At 44.8% G+C, this 20,725-nt stretch overlaps 1 protein-coding gene across 5 annotated transcripts in view; it reads right to left on the bottom strand.

Annotated features, from left to right (window-relative positions):
* The window catches only part of Atg7 (autophagy related 7), a 215,459-nt gene that overhangs the window by 92,512 nt on the left and 102,222 nt on the right, over positions 1–20,725 (bottom strand). For all 5 annotated transcript variants that reach the window (XM_075983126.1, XM_075983124.1, XM_075983122.1 and 2 more), the window contains one exon: positions 893–1,015. In XM_075983126.1, coding sequence (XP_075839241.1) covers positions 893–1,015 — 123 coding nt within the window. The remainder of the gene's footprint in view (positions 1–892; positions 1,016–20,725) is intronic.

Below are 20,725 nucleotides of genomic sequence, written 5' to 3' on the forward strand. Positions count from 1 at the left end.
AGGAGAAAATTTGCTTTCAGCTCTGAGCCAAGCACTAGGGGCAGACTGCCTTGTTTCCTGGGTGTGCCTGTCAATCTCACCCCAGCCTGCTCACGGAGCCCACACACTGTATTCTGTTTTTTCCAATGGTTTCTTCTACTCAGAACTCATCCCACTCCTCCAAACGGTAGCCCTTATTCCACTGGCTGGCCAGGACTGGTCCAGGTTGGCCATGCCCTGACTACTTGGGACCTCCTCAGTGGCGTGTGGATACAATCCCTGGGGTGTTTATCAATGACCAGGACTCACAGCTCTGTAGCCCTGAGCCAGGTCTGCAGAAAATGGAATGGCAAGGGCTCCCCTGCATAGTCAGGGAAGTGCTGTGACCTCTTCAGGCCAAAGCCATTCCCTAGGTGAGATGCTGCCCTCATTCTCAGCCATCCATTTGGAGGAACTGTGGGTTTCACTGCCACCTCTGTCAGTCCCTCCTCTAGAGCGGGGACCTGCACAATTCCAAAGCCAGGCAGGGCCATTCACAATAGGTCAGTGCTGGTACCTAAGACTGTCAACCACAAGCAGGCCATGTTTTCTCTGATGACAGCCAGAGTCCAAGGTCCTCACAGACTTATGTTTGACAGAGACCTTCAAGACTGTTCTCCAACAGCTGTGCTCAAAGTACACCTTCCAAAAACAAATGATGCTCAGAAGTCAGAGACTTGTATTTGTTCTGCCTTGACTTCGTGCGTTCGGCAGCTACAGAGCAGACACTGTAGCACCAGCGTGTGCCACTGATAACCAAGGTGCTACTTTCAGAAAAAAATGCTAACATCAACCACTCTATCCTCTTTCATAGTGGCAAGAGTCAGGCAGGTTGCAAACCTCAGTCCTTAAGATGGAAATGTTGTGTTCTTACCTCAGCAGCTTGGGTCTCTTGGTGGAGCAGAGTAAGACCAGTCAAGTCTTCTAAGAAGGAATGTGAGGAGTTAAACACCTTCGCTAGGAAGGCAAATCCTTCCTGCTCGTATTGATCAAGAACCTGCAAAAACATTGGCACACTTAGAAAGGGAGCCGTAGTTTTAAACATACATTAAGAGGGTCTTATTTCTAACAATCACTTGTTTAAGACAGGGAGGTGGCTCGGCAGGCAAAGGTGGCTGTCACCATGCTTCATGACCAAGTTCAATCCTCAGGGAGGGCCCGTAGGGTGGAAGGAAGAAAGAGACTCCTACAAGTTTTCCTCAGACCCCATATGCACCCCATGGCATGGACACAGCACATACAAGTATAAGTAAATAAATAAATGTGATAAAAGTTTTTACAAAGAAAATAAATATGGGTAAAAATGCTAGCTGACAGGCAAAAAGTAAGAACAGCTAGAGAGATGGCCGAGGGGTTAAGAGACTGACTGCTCTTCCAGAGGACCTGGGTTCAGCTCTCAGCACCCACCAGGTGGCTCAAAACTATCTGTTCTCCAGCTTCAGGCAATCTGATGCCTCTGCACTCATGAACAGACAGACAGCTGCCCAGGCAAACAAACAGAGAAAAAGACACAGACACAGACACACAGACACATTCTCTGTCTTTTCAAACAATCCTTAAGAAAGAGTATAGAAGGACAGAGTATTTATTCTCGCCTCTGCTTGGGAGAGCCACATCATCGTCCGTGTAGACGTCAACTTCTCCCAACAAAGTGAGTTTCATGAACGTTCATTGAATGTTCTACAGGACTCAAGCTACTGGGCCCAAGATTCATTGTTACAAAATAGATATAGAGGGAAGAGTCGAGGAAAAATGGTAAGTGATCAAGGGAACAGGCAGAACAAAATGGTGTGTTAGAAATCTGACATTCCAGCCAAAAACCATTTTAAAAACATAACTGTTAGAAATGGGAAAGTCACTGTCAGCAGGAGCATCACAAATGAGGACCATCACCACAAGTGACCAGAGAAATCGAACCGACTGAAATATGCCCTGAGCCCACCAAAGGGTTATAAAAGTCAGGACACAGCAGTGTTAGCAAGGATGTGGGAAACTTGGAGTTTAGTGCTAGTGGCCCCTGCACCTCGCCTGGCCCTGGCGGTGTTTGTGTGGGAGATCTGGCCCTGAGGGCATGAAAGCAGGAGAACTGGTCTGCTGGGGCAACAGTGGAGAGCTCACCCTGGTGGTAGGGACCAGGAGAGCGAGCTGGCAGGCTGACCAACCTTGCAACTACCAAGGCCCAGGGCTATCAGTTGGCCCACCCCAACATCCAACCCATCTATGAACTGCTGGAGGCATGTGAAGGGGCCAGTCCTGCAGATCCAAAGTTGCAGGATCTCTACCACAGGGCAACAACAGGATATCCAAGAGCAGTCCCAGCGACGGCCCAGTAGTAGATGGTGTAGTAGAAACCAGGCGCCTCGAAACAAACCAATGACTTTTTGCAATGAACTCTTGCGAGCAAAGATGAATGGATAAAAGGGTTTACTGTGTGACTCACTGTGTCAAACTACAGCTTCCATGACAAGATTTTTCTTTTTCTTTTCTCTTAAATTTTATTTTTATTTTGGGGGAGGGTTACAAAGGCAGAGAGTGGGTATGAAGAGATGAGGAGATGAATGGGATCAAGATGCATCATGTGAAAGACACAAAGAATATAAATCAAAAGAGAGTAAAAGGACAAGTTTAGTACATATATGCCCCATGACCCAGTAACCCTTGGGTACATAAACAAAGATGTGCACGCAGGAGCATAAGACACAAACAAAATTGTTCATAGCTGCACTACTCACAGTAACCAAACTAGAAATCACTTAAGTAACCATTAATAGTAGATGAAAAAATGAATTAAGTATATTCAGGAATGGAATGCTACATATCAATAATGGAAATTATAATTACATTCGTCAAACACATTACAGAGAAGAAAGAATCCGTATGCCCTGCATAACCTTTATACAAAGTTAAAAACAGGTAAAATTAATCCAGGATATTAGGATTTAAGAGAGAGGTGAACTGATGGAGAGACTGTGGTGAGAAGAGGGGTACTCAGTGTATTAATATCGGGGTCTGGGTACAAAAGTACACGTTGTGAGGGTCCATCTGAGCAGTTAGGATGCGGACAGGACTCCCATAAGTACGTTACCTCCACTTGGAAGGAAGAAGATCAAAGGCCAGTCGCCTTGACAAGAGAACAAGAACGCTCAGAGCAAAACATGTGACTGTCACACCCATGGATCAGTGATCACAGGAGCTGCCCACTGAAGGGCAGGCAGTGAGCTGCAAGGTCTTTAGACCCTAGAACCCGGAAGAGACGCGGAGAAGAGTGTGAAAAAGACAACAGACATCGGGCACATCCAGGCATCAGAGGACACGTGAACAGATACCCGAGAAGCAGTAACTTAAGAAATAGAAATTTAAAAAATTCTCCTTTTGGAAAAACATCAACACCACAATTAGCAATTTCACGTGTGAAGGTTTCTATGCAGTTGTTTGCAGCACGAACACAGACGTAAGACTATTCACTGAACCACTGCAGCAGAAAACCGTGAAAACAGATATCTGATTGGGGACCATGTGGCCATATTATGCTACATTTACAAGCAGTCATATATCCTGTAACTCATTAAAAAAAAACCCACACAGCTCTGAATGGCTGGTAAAAATTGATTTCCAAGACAGCAATATATTTTTAAGAAAATATGCAGACTGAGTACGTAGACTGTGTTTAAAAGATGGGGGAAATAGAAAAAGAAGGGAAAATGAATTCAGAACCATGTACTCCTCCTACAGTTTCGGTGTTCTGCATATGAAAATCTCCAGACCAGCTGAGCGCTGGTACGATGTCCCAGGAAGAAGTGTTCACACCGCGTCCTGTGGCTGTCCACTAGGGTACTACATAAGGCTGACTGGACAAAAACGATCTACCGTGTGACACAGCCTGGCTCCCACTGCCACCAGGACAAAGGAAGAAGTTTAGAGAGGCAGGAGCGCAGGTTTTCTTTTTCTTTTTCTTCTCGTTTCCTTTTTGTTTGCTTGTTTTGTTTTGATTTTGATTTTTGTTGTGGTGCCGCTGCAGTGGGGAAGGAAGGATGTGCGGGGTCAGGGGCATAAGTGGAACTGGGGTGCATGAAGTGAAATTCCCAAAGAGTCAATAAAGAAATTATGTTAATTTTTAAATTAAAAATAAACACAGGTGCACCAGGTGGTGGTGGCACACACCTTTAATCCCAGCACCCTGGAGGCAGAGGCAGGCAGATCTATGAGTTTGAGGTCAGCCTGGTCTACAGAGCGAATTCCAGAATAGCCAGGTCTACAAAGAGAAACCCCGTCTTGAAAAACCAAAATAAGTAAACAACAACAACAGCAACAAAATAAAAGGCCTTTAATAAAGACAGGATTCCCTTACCCTTAAGAGTGAGACTCCTCACCAATGAGAATGGTGTCTCAGAAGAACGGGCACGCAAATTACATGACAGACTTCCAAGTGGTAAGAAAGGTCTTTTTAATGATAACTTATTTAGGGAGTGGATTTTTTTGTTGTTGTTGGATCTTAGTTGAACTCTAGGACTTTAAGCCCTTGTTTCTGCAGATGACTGTGTAGCCTGGGAGCAGAGGAGGAACAGCAGGGACAGAATGAAGGACAGGCAGCATATAACTAGGGTAGACAGAAGTTTAATGCTAAGACTGGAAACTATGTGGGAAAACTTAATCCTCTTGGGGTGTGTGGACTCACGCACGGACCTCCAGGGCTGTGAGCTAACCTGCTGAACACAAGCAGCTTGTGAAAGGTATCAGGCATTTCTCCTCCTGGAAACAACTAATCTTCTCAGAGGATGGATGTGTCTAAAACCACAGAAATAATGAGGAGGAGGAAGGGAGGGAGGAGAGGAAGCTACAGTTAAAATGCATCTAGCAGTAACCTGTCAGTCTACGGGTGACACAGAATGGCCCTTAGGCCAACAAGGGTTTCTGAACAACAAGTCCCTTACATTCAGGGAAGTTACAAGTTCAGGTTCCGGATGATTTTCCTAAGTGAAGCAGTGGTGTGCCCGCCCCTTCTGCTCACCTCTCCCGGGCTGCAGAAAAGGTGCTCATGTGAAGGTCAGGACAACTACAGAGTCAGCTCTCTGCTATCGTGAGGACTGGGGACTGAACCCAGGGAGCCAGGCTCGGCAGCAAACACCTTCACTCTGCCCAGCGTTAGCTCTTGTCTAATGAGGCGTGTCCTTTCCTGAGCTGAGTTTTGGCATAACCATTTTTGCACAGCTAGGTTTTTGTTATTTATGATATATACGACAACACACCTCTGGACTAAGATGGCAGAACGTCTAAGAGACAATGCCAGGAGAAGCACATCTCCAGCTGGGACTGTGCTGACTCGGACTCTCTGCTGCATCAAATGGCACAGACTTCAGCTAGGCACTGAAGCCCACCAAAGACTTCCCATTCTGGGCAGCTCTGCAGAAGGCTTTCACAGGACTCTGATCCCCTGATAGTATAATACAATAGTTTTCCCTTTAAAAAGTATTTTTAATACATTACTTGTTTAGTTAGCATGTATGCTGTACGCATGTGTGTATGCCAGGACACAGAAAACAACCTGTGGAAGTCAGTTTTCTCTTTCCACTATGTGGGGCCCAGAGACCGAGCTCTGGTCATCAGGCGTGGCAGCAAGCACCAATTTCCAACTCAGCCATCGTGATGATCCAATGTAATAGTTTTCATCTCATGAGAAGCAAAATGGATTCAGCAGTTTATCTATTTTTCTTTCTTCCTTTTCTTCCCTTCCAGTTCCTTTCATTCATTCCATGTGTGTGTGCCTGCGTGAGTTTATGTGCACCAGAGGAGGCAGAAGCCCACGGAAGCCAGGACATTGGGTCCCTGAAACTAGAGCTACAGGTGGTTGTGAGCATCCTGGTGTGGGTTCTGGGAACCCATCCGGGGACTCAATAAGAGGTACACTCTGTTAGCCATTGAGCCATCTCACCAGCCCCTTGTCTATCATTCTTTTTTTTTTTTTTTTGGTTTTTTTCGAGACAGGGTTTCTCTGTGGTTTTGGAGCCTGTTCTGGAACTAGCTCTTGTAGACCAGGCTGGTCTCGAACTCACAGAGATCCGCCTGCCTCTGCCTCCCAAGTGCTGGGATTAAAGGCGTGCGCCACCACCGCCAGGCTTGTCTATCATTCTTAAACAAGGGCAGCACAAAACACATACCCCAGCTCAGAAACAGGCTTGTATATTTTCACTGGGATGCCAATGTGCAGTTTCTACAAACCTCTTGTTGAAAGGGGTTTTTGTTTTGGCATTATCCTTCCTTGCATGATGATTCAAATCTATACATGAACACCCATTTCCCTAATACTTAGTTGAGGTCACAGGTCAAAAAACTGTTTCCCACATGGAAGTGGTAGACAGGCTAGACAGGACTTGTAAGAAAGCAGACAGCCTGAGGGAACTGGCACCAAGCAGGAAACCTGCATAGCAACAAATAGAGGGGGCCTCAAGAGGAAAACATCCTGGAGGAGGATGAAGTCCTCAGGCTTTTTTGAGTTTCACAGCCCAGAGCTCCACTAGGGTCTTAGAGTGAGTTTCAGAGGAAAAACCCCCATTGCTTCCAGAAGCAGTGGAAGCTTCTCTTAACACAGGCAAGGCAGAGAGCAGACCCAACCTGTTGCGGGTTTGTCAGGGGCTAGCTGATCCGGCAAAGGGAAATACCCACCTGCCCTGCCCACAGGCCCATGTGGGGGAGGGAATGAGACAGTAAGTTCACAGTCCTGAGGTCCAGAGACTAGAGGGGGCCCCTGTCCCCTCATCCTGTCTGCCCCTGCACCAGTAAGGCCCATTTATAGAATTTTCTTCATGGGCATCATTTCTATCTATGAAAATATACGACTGACTAAAGGCAAAAACAGTTTGGCCAGAGCAAACAGCTGAAACAGACATGGTAGCAGGAGGGGATTAGCAGGCTGGAAGCTAAAGCAACTAGAGTCTGCACCATGAGACTGGAGACGGAAAACAATATGAACACAGAAAGAGCCTTTTATTTAAATTATGAGTATGTGTCTGTGCGGGTATGCACCGCACAGTTCAGGTGTCTATGGAGGTCAGAAGAGGGCGTCAGATCCCCCAAGCGGGACTTAGAGGTGCTTGTGAGTCTCTGCCATGGGTGCTGGGTACACAGCTTAGGTCCCCTGGAGAGCAGTACATGCTCTTAACCGGCATTGTGGGTACAGAGATTGAAGCCAGGTTGGCAGGCTTGCCTGGCTAATGCTTTTATCCACTGAGCCGCTGCCCTGCCCTATTTTTTTTTTGATTCTTAATTAGCTTAACAATCTGTTCAGAGTAACAGCGTTTGTGATCGTGGATGCCTACATCTGTTTGTGTGTAACTGAGATGAGTGGCAGCGGTGACATGGCGACAGGGAGGAGGAATCAGGACACTGTGGTAGCATCGGTGCCCTTCCCGCCTGACTGGTACTGGTACAATGCTGCTTAGCAGCAGCCCTGCATTAGCAGTAAGGTATAGTAAGTTCTAGGGGAGTGTAGTGGTTTCAATGAGAATGATGCCCACAGGCTCATGTGCTTGAATGCTAGGTCCCCAGTTAGTAGAGCTGTTTGGGCAGAATTAGGAGGTGTGGCCTTGCTGGAGTAGGTGTATGTGGTCTTGCCGGAGAAGTGTGTCACTGAGATGGGCTCAGAGGTTTCAAAAGCCCATGCCAGGAACAGGTTTGTTCTCTTTACCTGCTACTTGCTGATCAGATGTGAGCTCTCAGCTACTCCTCCATCACCATGCCTTCCAGTCCGCCTGCCTGACACCATGCTCCCTGATCTTGACATCCCCTCCCTCAATTACCAGGACCTAATGAAACATCTTTCCCCCTAAACTTAACCTTGTCCTCTGCCAACATCTTGCCAGGTTCAAGAGATATTGGGTCTACATAGCCTGGACAGCAGTAAAACAACCAACTACCCCAGGACATGGCCAGCACCCCAGCTTTCCCAGGTTCTCCATAGGTTTCAATGCCCACAAATCAGCAGAAGGTAGTCTTGAGAACTCAGTGCCCCCATCTGTCCCATCTGCTATCCCCTTTAATTCTCTCACCTTTTTAAAACAAGCAAAAGGTGGGAATGTTAGGATTCAGGCATTATGCTGGCCTGCCCCCATCACCTGGGATGCACTCAGGCAGTACCCTGGCCAGCCCAGGGTCCTATGGCTGCTACATCACTATGGAGTCTGTGCTTCACTATGTAGTTTGTGCGCATGTGCTATGCCCCCCTTTAAGAGACAACTTCCATCCATTCCTGCTCTGTTTCCCACCACTCCTCTGGAAGAGTCAGGCAGGTCTTTGTGCCTCTTCTCTCCCTTTCTCTTTCTCCCTGCCTGTCTCTTTGTCTCTCTCTCTCTTCTCTTCCACTGCTCCTGTCCCCAGAGGCCAGTCTCCCCTCTTTCTCCACACCCCTTTTCCATTCTTTTTTTCTTAATAAAACTCCCCACATAAGCTCTGTCTGCCTGGCCTGTTTGTCCCTTACCTTACCCACACTGGGTTGGACCCACCCAACAATATCCAATCCCGTGCTTTATCGTAACAAAAGGGTCTCACGATTGGGAAGGTTGAGAACCACTGACTTAAAAGAAATAAAAATCCTGGCCCGCCTTCTTTCTATTAAAAAAAAAGTTAATAATTAAGATGTTCCTCCTGCAAGGCACCAGGCCCAGAACTGTCAAACATTTAAAAATAAATCACACTAGCCAGGTGTGGTGTCACATGCCTGTAACCCCAGAACTTGGGAGGGAGAAGAGTAATATTTCATGCTTGAAGCCAGCCTGGTCTTAGAGAGTTCCAGACTCTCTAAGGGCAAGGGCTACACAGTGAGACCCATTTCAATACATAAATAAAGTCAATTCTAAGGCTGGTTTAACACCAAGTATTTAATGTACGCTGTTGCAACAACAGGCTAAAAAAGAAAAGTACACAATCATATCAGTAAGTGTATAAAATATTTGGCAAAATTAAAAACCCATTTGTGACAAAAACTAAATGAGAAACAGAATTTCTTCAATTTAATATAGAATTTCTGTGAACAATCTACCAGTGTTCCTCCCCACTCCTTCCCTGCTTCTTCTGTTCCTTCTTTTTAAACAGATACTACTTGGCTTCATGCCCAGGCTAACCTGGAAGTCATGATGCTCCTGCCTCAGTCTTCTCAGTTCTGGTATTACAGATGTGCACAACCCTACCGGCATCTCAGGTAGCTCTGACGAGAAAGAAGGAAGCGCTAACTAATGGGCAGATGGCTGTGCCAAATTTCTGGTTTTTCCAACATGATCTACAGAACTGATAGAATCCCAACCAAAACTCCAGGAGTTTATTCTTGCAGGTGGAAATGCTAAGAGTCTCAGGTCTTTACAGGGAAGCAGAAGGAGCCAGAAGAGCCAACTGCTTGGAAGGAGAAGAACCATGTTGGGGGGATTCCCGACATACCCCAAGATAGAGCTACAGTCCTAGAGACAGTAGGGGTGACCAAAGAATAGACCAACGGACCAGTGGGACATGACAGAGGGCTCAGAAACAGCAATAAAAATGTACTCATGTTTGTAAAGGGGTAAAGGCAATACGGTGACGCAGGCCTGTCAACAAATGACACTGGGACAGCTGGACATGTGGACACAGCCCCTCCATTTTGCACACCAAGTCAAACTGAGTCTCAGGCGGGGTGTAGTAAGCAAACCTACCAACCTCGCAGAGGTAATGTGGGAAAAGCCAGCATGGGCACCAAAGATATGGTCTGTGAGAGGAGGAACTAAAGAGCTCAGTGTGTTAAAGTTAAAATTTTCAGCTCCAAGAGAGAACAGATATCATCAAGAGAATGAGAAAACATGCTACTGACTGGAAGAAAATGTCAAAGACATCTGAGAAAGGACTGCTCTCCAACAAAAATAAATAAATAAGAATGCTTCAAACCCACATATAAGATTTACAAGTCATACAGCCTGGAAATGGGCCAAAGACCCCAACACGCACCTAACTGAAGAAGATACACATGACAGAGTCTTCACGCCATCTGTCGCCAGAGGCATGCAAACTACAACAGGAGCGGGCCACTGCTACATACCTATCCGGCCAAATCCAGAACACTACAAATGCTGGGGAGGATTTGGAGTGGCAGAAATGTTACTCACTGCTGGCAGAGACCCAAGCAGTACAGGCCTTTGGAAGAGATTGGTGGTTTCTTATAAAACTAAGGCTATTCAAAACAAACAAACGAACAAATAGAACCTCAAACCAAAACTAAGGTGACTCTTCCACCTGACCCAGCAGAAACATCCACACTGAAGTTTGCACACAGATGTGAACAGAAACTATCCGTTACCATGCACACTGTTCTTCACTAGATGAATGGCCCCCAAACAGTGGGGCAAACAACCATGCATCCAGATGTGGAATAATACTCAGTATTAAAAGAAAATGAGCCACCAAGCTCTCAAGATTCACAGAGCAGATGTAAAGCAAGGGGTATGTGTTATGTCCACATTGTGATGTTCTAGAAAAGGCAGAACTATGGAGCCTAAAAAAGATCGCTGGGGGAGGGGGTTTTGAAGTGGATGTGTTCAACTATACTTACTATGTACATATAGACTATACTATGTACAAAAGTTAAAAGAAGATATTTGCAAAGGTCAGGGCAGTGGTGGTGCTGCTTGGCATTGTACCTTCATATATTATATATTTGCCCAAACACATAAAATGTCTAATGCTAAGAGTGACCTTGATGTAAACTAGGGAATTTAAATAAGGAGCAGTGATGTGGGGCCATTGGCTGTGGTGATCACACTGTGGAGAGTGGGCTGCAATATGGGAGACTGTAGTCATGTGGGTTTAAACAGGATAGCTCTGGATTCTCCTCTTAATTTGGCTACAAATCTAAAACTGCTCTAGAAAAAAAGTCGTCACATTCTAAGAGACCGCACGTTCCTTTTGGAACAGTCACCCAGCTGGTTCTGTCTGTTGAGGCCTTACTCCACAGCAAGGCAAGCCAGAAGTGTCTTAGGACTTCTGCAGACAGAGTCACTGCACAGGGGAGCTCTCCGTTCTGGAGCTGGGGGCATTGTTAGTAGGACAAGGACATTTCTCATTTACTTTCTCCTGTTGTTCTAAGGTTTCTCTCATAACATTGAAATTACTTTATTAGGATAGTAACAGACAAACCCTGATTTCAGTGAGTAGGGGTGAAGGTACTTGCCCAGCATGAGGTTCTCCAGAACCTCCAAAACTATAACAAACACCTGACTTCAGCAGCTGGCACAAGACTCCACCCAATGCCATTCTCCCAGGCTGATCACCTCAGGGAAAGTTCCAGGTCTTTGTCTTCACACTTGTTCCTGCCTCAGAAAGTTATCTGCTTTCCACCAGACCAGATCAATTCACATTCTTCCACTGAAGCTCGGCTCAAGTATCAACTCCTGCACGAAGCCTGTGCTAGCTGTCTCTCCCTCCCTTGGTGTTCTGATAACACCCGTCACCATGCACTGACCAGTCAGATGGATCTGTAGGAAGTGCTCTGCCTCATGATATTTGGCATTTCCAAGTATCACCCCAAGGCGGCAACTTTGTTCTGTCTCCATTTGAAACAGGTAACAGGTGAGAAAGCACTTTGGATGGACAGAAAGAAACATGTCTGCGTGTTCTGTTGCACACAGGCAATATTTACTCATGAAGCCAGACCTAGAAAGTAGAACAGATCCGAGTTCAAGGTACACAGAGAATGTTCCAAATCAGAGCACTCCCTGGGCCACCGCCAGTATGTTAAGACTGCAGCCCAGGTGAAGCTCAAGTCACTGTAGAGTGGCCATTTCTCTCTAGTCCACATGAAAATCGGGCAACAGGGCTAACTAGAGGACTTAAGAAGTTTCACATTCAAAACTCAGTTGCCTTTAAAACTCAGATGACTGACCATGGAAGAGACGGCCAGACGATGTTTGAATCAACAGCTGGTGCATCATACAGCTGTACCAAAGAGAATCAAAGAGCCATTCTGCAAGGATCACGCAAAACAGCAAAACTTCTATGGAAATCAATTGAGAAGGAAATATATTCAGTGTGGGGAGTTGGTGTGCACCTGGGAGTGACCCCAAGACACAGGAAAAAACACAGGAAACATTTCCCATCCTACAGCTACCCTGAGCCTGTTTTCTGTTACTAAAACAGGGATTTCGGGCAGATACTGAGCAAGGAGTGCTAGGCATTTGTTCCCAAAATATACGACTGTCCCCAATTTAGGTTTACAGAAACAGGAAATGCATGATGGTGACACAGAAAGTATCCCCCAAAGCAGCAGAGTGAAAGCCCTGAGAATATCCTTAGTCATTAGTACAAAGGGCAGCGACAGACCTGGGGACTGTTTAGTCAAGAAAAACAGAGACCTGGAAAAAAAAAGCAATGAGTTTTTCTTGTTGTTGGCTTTATTTGTTTGTTTATTTATTTATTTTTAAATTTCCCTGTTGCCAATCCTTGCCCACCTCAAATCCCATAGAACCCTTGAAAACCAATGACATTTGTACATGAAGAATGCTTCTAGGAGGAGGCAGTATTCTCAGAGAGCTATCATCTTCAGAACTCCTGGAAGATCCTGCTCTTAAGTGGTCCCTATCTGACCTGACTCAGAACTGAGCTACTTTAAAAGCCTTTCCTGGGGCCAATGCCTACACACTAGTTTGTTTCAAACCATCAGCTCTTGAGGTGGTAGGCAGGTTAGCAGTCTGAGCACAAAGGAGCCCATCAATGTCCCAACAGCTCTGATGAGCTCAGTATCCTCTTGGCAATGCTGAAGAGCATGCATGGGCACCATGCTAGGTGCATGCCCCAAACCATCTGTGGGCTCAGCAGAGGTCTGAGAAGGCCCGAGTGCTCGGTGCGGCCGACCTGAGCATCATGCCAGCAGGGGATAAAAGGCAGGGCAGGATTATTAATTGCCTGCCTGCTCATGGAGGCATGTCCCAGCATGCAAAGAGCCCCTTGGCAGGGCCTAAGAGGGTCATTTAAGGAAATCTCCGTTTACTCATGACCACAAAACTAACTGAGCAGAAACTCCAGTGCCACACAGGATGAGATTGCAACCTAACAAAATCCAACTTAACAAAATCCAAGACAAATAGTTAAAAAAAAGTCACTGAAATAGCAACAGCAAACACTGAAAGAATAAGTCACAGAGCAGAGAATCTGCTGGTGTGAGTGGCTGCACTCTTACTCAAGGGCCCAGTTCTCTAAGAAGGGTAGTAGGGCGAGTATGTATGATCAAAATGCATCATCTATGTGCATGGAAATGCCATAGTAAGTCCATTACTATGAGACACGGGAAGCCAGACAGTTATTCAAGAGAAGGGGTTGCCATTTTATAATAACTGTTTCTTCTTTAACACACACACTTGTTTGTTTGAGTTTGCCTACATGAGTTGACATGCACCATGAAAGAGGGTCCCCTGCAAGAGCAGTAAGTGCTATTAAGAACTGAGACACCGGTCTAGCTTCAACAACCATTTCTTAATAACTGACCAGAATCTCACAAGCACAGCCTAGTCCTGTCAGAGGGACCCCCAGTGACCTCATCACCAGGCTTACCTCTTAATATGGTTACTTTGAGGATCAAGTGCTCTACACATGGACCCCTTGGAAACAGTCTCAGACTGTATTCAAACTGTAGCATGCTCTTAGATGAAATTATAAAAAACCCCCCTGATCCCGGATTTGACAAGTTTCTTACTTCAACGGACAACACAGGCAACTGTAGAAAAAGATGCATTTTTACTTCATCAAACCTTAGAGCCCTTGTTTCTAAAGACAACAGGAGGGTGCAAGGAAGTCAGAGAACAGAAAACATCAGCACACTGTATATGGCACTTGGTACCCAGAACCCACAAATTATCCTTACAACCCTTCGGTACAAAACACAAACACATTGACATATGGGCAAAGGGCTGAGCTACGGGAATAAAAGTGGTTACAGAAAGACATTCAACATCATGGGTCACTAGGGAGGAGCACTTTACAACCTCAGGAAGATGGACACCACCTTGCACCTACAGGACACCACTCCACACCTAATAGGTGACGATAAGAAAATTAAAAGGGAAGACTAGAATGAAATAGTGTCTTCCAGACATGACAGGCCTTGCAGCACCTGTCTTTGCTTGCACAAGATCAAACCAGTCAACATTAAGAGCATAGTGGGAGGGGCTCAGGAGTCCCCACCCCTAACTGAGGACTTATAGAAGACAGTCATGGCTTTTGGGAGAGGGTGTCAATGTGTTTTAAGGGTGTAGCCTCTGGCAAGTCAGTTATGTTCTGGAGATAACCTCATACCTAGAAATATATGGGCAGTTCAAATTAGACTCAATGGCTTATTGAAAAAAAAAAAGACACAAAGTTGGAGGTAGATCTGGGAGGTATTGGGGAGAATACTGGGGATAAATATGACTAAAAATACTATGTATGAAATTCTCAAAGAATAAAAATATATTTGAAACCAGACATCAGTGCCACGTGGTGGTAGGATGAGAACTGGAAGCTTCCCCCACTGCTAATGAGGGTCAAAGTGGCACAGCTGTCAGTGCCAACAATTAGCTCCTACATATATACTCGAGGGAAGTGGAAATCTGTGTTCACACCAACATTCCCAGAAACCCAAGGTGGACACAATCCCTGTGCCCATCAACTGATGAACAGGAAAGCAAGGGTACTGGATCTGGCCAATGGGACATCACTCAACCCTGAAGGGAGGAAGGTACTGAGATGCTATGGTGTGAACAAGCCTGGAAAATACTGTGTTGAGTCTAAAAGGCCATCCACAAAGGATACACTTACATGAACTGCCCAAACCAGGAAAATCTGGAGGGACTGGAATTAGACAAATGCTTGGCAGCGTCAGGGAGACAGTGGGTTGGGAGGGATTATTGAGGGGAACAGGGCTTGCAGGGAGACAGATAAAAGCAAGGTGGAATCAACATGATGGCTGTACAACCTTCAGAATATACTGAGAAAAAGGCAACTGAACTTTTCCTTTAAAAGGAAGAACTTATCATAGTATGTGACGTCCATCCTAATTAAACACATGCCCAGACCCAGTCAACTTCAGGATGAGGACCAATGGAAAAGTTGAAACAGCACCTGGTGGATGAACACGCTGATCCACGTGGGGACTCCCAGGAACGCCTTCTTCACAATGTGTCATTTCTCATCAGCCACTTACCAAGGCCATTTTCCATTAGAATTGTTCAACCATGCATGTGTCATTTCTTGTCAGCTAAGTCAGTGTCCAGCCATTTTCTGTTAGACTTGCTCAATTATGTGCCACTTCCCTTCAGCTAAGTACTGACTTGAGTTGATCTCAAGACCAAGCATGCATCTAAAAATAGCCTGCAGAGAGGCAGACTGTGGCAGGGAAGACAGAATGAGAGAGCCCGCACAGTCTCCGAGCACAGGGGAGTGGTAGAGAACCAGAAAACCTGTGTGATCCCTTGCTCGGGAAAGCTAATGCGGAAAGGATGGAGGGAGGAAAAGGAGGTGAGGCAGGAGAGGAGGGGGAAGGAGGGATGAGTGGAAAAGGGAAGAGAAGTTAAGGAAGTGCTCACCTACCATCAGAACCTTCCCTGCTTCTGTGAGGTCTTTAAATTCCATCAGAGACTAACTATGGCATCCTTGTGGAGCTGGACTTTATATGCTGGGCTGGCTAACGACCAGGTACTGTGACAGAACACTCAAAGTGATGCTCTGACCAGCCCTACTCTGAGTTTACTATGAGAGACTATCAGTCCGGGGAAGGGGGTATTCTAACAAGGACCGGAGGCAACACAGAGGAAACTGGAAAAAGCACGTAGCTGCCCTACACCTCCACAGCTGAGATAGAGAGAGCAGTCAGTGTGAACACAGCAGCTGAGACCCTGCTGGAGCTTGCTGCTTCTTCCAGAAAACCATGGTTTGGGAGCATAAGTGCCACCATTCCTCATGCAGGGGTGAGTGTCCACGGACATGCTCACACTGCACACTCAGCTGTTTCTGCCTGGGACAGTCGGGCGCTGGCCTCAGGTCCACATGGTGAGATGGTAAGGTTGGTTTTTTTTTGTTGTTAGGTGGTCTTTTTTGGGTTTTGTCGTATTTGTTGTTGTTGAGACAGTTTTTCTTTCTTTGCCACTGGCACCCTCATTAGTTTCTATAGCCAACTTAGGGAGAAAGGAACCAAAGGTGCTTTCCTACCTAAGACTTAACTCCATTTAAAAGAAAGAATCCAGTTATGAAAGACAACCAATTCATAGGGAAAAATCCTAAAAGTGAGCGACTAATTTACAAGTTTACAGTTTGTGGTCTTTAGTTTATTTTAAATCTCTTGCTCTCTCTTGCTCTCTCTCTCTCTCTCTCTCTCTCTCTCTCTCTCTCTCTCTCTCTCTCTGTGTGTGTGTGTGTGTGTGTGTGTGTGTGTGTGTATGTATACATGTATTACCCATGTGCAGAAGCCCCTGGAAGTCAGAAGAGGACATCAGCTCTTCTGGAGAGTTAGATGGTTACCTGGGAATCTGTAAGAACAGTCAGTTCTCTAACCCACTCGTCCATCAGCCCCCCTCTAAAGCTGTGTTGATGATTACACATCAGTAGTTATTAAAAATCTCAGAGTTCACACTTGCAATGGTGGATAGTTATATCTTATGCCTCAAGAAAGTTCTTAAAGTAAAACATTCCAAAACTTAGGATTTCATTCAAAGCCCAAAGATTTTTGTTTTTAAGTTAGGTGTGATGGTTTATGTTTGTAATCCAAAACTAGGGAGGTAGACAGTTGGATCCTTGAGGCTTACTGGCCAACCAAGTTTCAGGCTAATAGCAGGCAACAGCAGTTTGAATGAGAAATACCCACAAAGGCTCTGGCATTTGAACCTTGGTCCCCAGCTGGTGGTACCATTTGGGGAGGTCTGGGGAGTATGACGTTGCTAGAGGAAGTATGTCATTGGGTATAGACTTTGAGATGTAGCATCCTGTGCCATTTCAGGTGCTGTCTGTACTTTGAGGTTCAAGATGTGAGCTCTCAGAATCTGCTCCAGTTGGCATGCCTGCCTATGACCTTTGCCCCACTGTTATGAACTCTAACACCCTGGAACCATAAGATAAACTCTTTCTTCCATAAGTTGCCTTGGTCATGGTGTTTTATCACAGCAATAGTTAAGTGTTTAATGCAAGGTAGATGGTACATAAGAAACAATACCTGGGCTTGTCCTCTAGCCTACACACACATACACATGTATTCACACATTCACATACACACATGCACACACACATACACACACACTCACATACAGACATGCATGTGCACACAAACTTACAGTCCCACACATAGCACAAATATCAATAATGTCAATATTTCTATAATTGTGTTTGTTTTATCTCTGTTTTTACCTGGTATAGTACCCCCACTACCTGGAAGTTCTGTGTGGTGTCAGCTGAAAGCATGCAGGCTTCCCGGACACCTCCAGCAGACCTCCACATTCATTATCATTTCATTTCTGTGCTAAATGGCATAACCACCAGGATCCCACAATTCACATAGAATCAGTATCCTTGCATCCAGGAAGGACCATACATGAGGAAAGATGGACTCCTGAAAGCCAGCTGAACACTCCCTTCTGATTTTGCTGCTCTGTCTGTGACCCACAGACTGGAATGGAGAAGGTATCTCAGAGCTGGGCTCTGTTCCTCCACTCTTGGGTCTTTGTGTGAATGTCTGTCTTTGGTGCTCAGTTTGAGCTTCCATTTTCAGCTTTGCAGAACCAAATGGAAGAGGACCCCAGTATAATAGGAGTAGGTGATGGAGGAAGGTCATTGGTTAATTAAATAAAGAAACTGCTTGCCCTGATAGGTTAGAACATAGGTGGGTGGGGTAAACAGAAGAGAATGCTGGGAGGAAGAGGAAGTGAGCTCGGAGACGCCATGCTCCCCTCTCCCAGGCAGACGCGATAGCTCTGCTCTCTGAGGCAGACGCATGAAGCTCAGACCCAGGATGGACGTAGGCTAGAATCTTTCCCGGTAAGACTGATGCTACACAGATTATTAGAGATGGGTTGATCGGAATATGAGAATTAGCCTGTAAAGGCTAGAGTTAATGGGCCAAGCAGTGTTTAAAAGAATACAATTTGTGTGTTGTTATTTCAGGGCATAAGCTAGCCAGGTGGCCGGGGTGCTGGGGACGCAGCCCTGCCGCTCCTATTACTACAAGTAGGTAACTTCAATTCCCCACTTCCAGAAATCCACAGCTCTCCCCAATAAAAAGCAGAGTGATACACAAATTGATGTCACAGATCAAGTGGATTGAACGTTCTATCCATGCAGTACAGAATGTGTACATTTTTTTTCTTAGTAGCCCATAGAACTTTCTCTAAAACAGATCACACATTAAGACACAAAACATACCAACAAATGTAGGAAAATTTAAATTCGTTGTATCTCTTTGATCATAATGGAATAAGACTGCAAATCAACAGCAAAAGAAACCCCAGAACACAGATGTTAAGGTCTGAGAGAAAGCCCAGAACACAGATGTTAGGGTCTGAGAGAAACCCCAGAACACAGATGTTAGGGTCTGAGAGAGACCCTAAAACACAATGGTAGGGTCTGAGAGAGACCCCAGAACACAGATGTTAGGGTCTGAGAGAAACCCCAGAACACAATGTTAGGGTCTGAGAGAAACACCAGAACACAGATGTTAGGGTCTGAGAGAGACCCCAGAACACAGATGTTAGGGTCTGAGAGAGACCCCCAAAAGAAGACCAACACCCACGTGTGCAACACAAGAGCGCTTTATTAATTCCAACATTGGGGCGGCACTTGCTGACCCCAATGTAAGTCGCAAGCTCCTTTTAAGCGGAGTTAGGGGAATTTCAGAAAGGGATTAATCTGGGGTTGAATGGTGGAGGAAAGATTAGAATGGGGGCTGATTGGTGGAAGGTCCTAGTGGTTAAGGATCTTCCAGAAAGCAGGGTAGGGAAAGTTATCTTTAGTTATTAGGAGACTGGGGGGGGGGTGCCTGCTGAGCCAGCAAAGGGGTTTTTGGAGCCTGCTGAGCCAACAGAAGAGGCCATGGGGTGCCTGCTGAGCTAGCAGAAGGCTGTGGTTTTTCTGAGGACTATCTGTTTAGCTCTGTCCCATTTTAGTGAACCAAAACTAAGGCTTAGATTTCTAATAGCTGAGGCTATTAGGAGAGCCTGTGCCCCAGCTCTCCCAACAGACTCATGGAGATTAAAGTACACACTGTTCAAAGATGAACAGGTTCTTGAAATCAAGGAGAAAAAGCCTGAAATCCTAAAATCAGATGAAAATGAAAACACAACACAGCAAAACCTATGGGACACAATGACACAAAGCAGTCCTAAGAAGGAGGCTGAGAGAGCTAAAGGCCTTCATCAGGAAATCAGAGAGCTCTCAAATAAAAAGCTTAGTGATATGTCCCTTAGAGTCTTAAAAAAAAAAAACCAAACAAACAAACCCACCAAACCCCAAGTTAGTCTACAGGAAGAAATTTTAAACATCAAGACAGAAATTAATGAAATGGAAACAAACAAAATTACAAAAATCAGTGAAACAGAGCTGATTCTTTGAAAAGATAAACAAAATTGACACAACTTTAGCCAAAAAGCCAAGCGAACGGAGACTCGAATAAAATTAGATATGAAAAGTGAGTCAATATGGCAGATACTAATGAAATTCAGAAAATCATTTTCTTACTTTAAAAATATTCACTACACTGGAAAATCTGAAAGAAATGCATTAATTTCTAAATAAATATGACCTGGAAAATTAAGCCGAGATGAAATAGATGAGTTAAACGAGTTGGTAATAAACAGTGAAATTGAAGCAGTAGTTGAAAACCTCGTAACTAAAAGAAGCCCAGATAGATTCACTGGTGTATTTTACCAGACCCTCAAAGAAGACAACAGCAACGCTTCTCAAACAACTCCATAAAATAAGAAAAAGAATACTACCAAGCTTGGTTTACAGAGCTAGTATCACTTGGATACCAAAATCAGATAAAGATATAACAATAGAAAGAAAATTATAGACCAATTTCCCTGGTGAACACAGATGAAAAAATACCCAACAAAATATTTGTGAACTAGAATACACGAAAAAGATCATTCACCATGATCAAGTTGACTTTATTCCAGAGATGCAGGAGTGGATACACACACACACACACACACACACACACACACACACACACACACACACACACTTATATGTGTATGTATATATGCATAACCATAATTTATTATATATGTATATATAATAAATTTTAGACGGATTCCAGGATAGACAACATATGATCATCTGGAAAGTTGTATAAAAGCTTTTTGACAAAATCCTATATTTCTTCAAGCTAAAAGTCCTAAGAAAATTTGAAATATTAGAGACATATTTCAACGTAACCAAGGCCATATATGACAACTTATATTAAATGAGAAAAACACACAGCATTTTTGCTAAGATCAGGAACAAGACAATGTTGTTCACTTCTTTACTCTCCTTCAGTATAGTACTGGAAACTGTAGTCATAATAACACAAAAGAAGGAAATAAAAAAGATACAAAGAGGAAAGCTAAAGCATCTATAATTGAAGATGACATGATTCTATACATTAAGACACACTGAAGACTCTATCTGAAAACTCTTACACCTGATTAAAAAAAACATTCAGCAAAGCAGCAGGATACAAAATTAACACAGAAAAATCAGT

The sequence above is a fragment of the Microtus pennsylvanicus genome, chromosome 8 (assembly GCF_037038515.1).
Source record: "Microtus pennsylvanicus isolate mMicPen1 chromosome 8, mMicPen1.hap1, whole genome shotgun sequence".
In the NCBI taxonomy this organism is placed as follows: Eukaryota; Metazoa; Chordata; class Mammalia; order Rodentia; family Cricetidae; genus Microtus; species Microtus pennsylvanicus.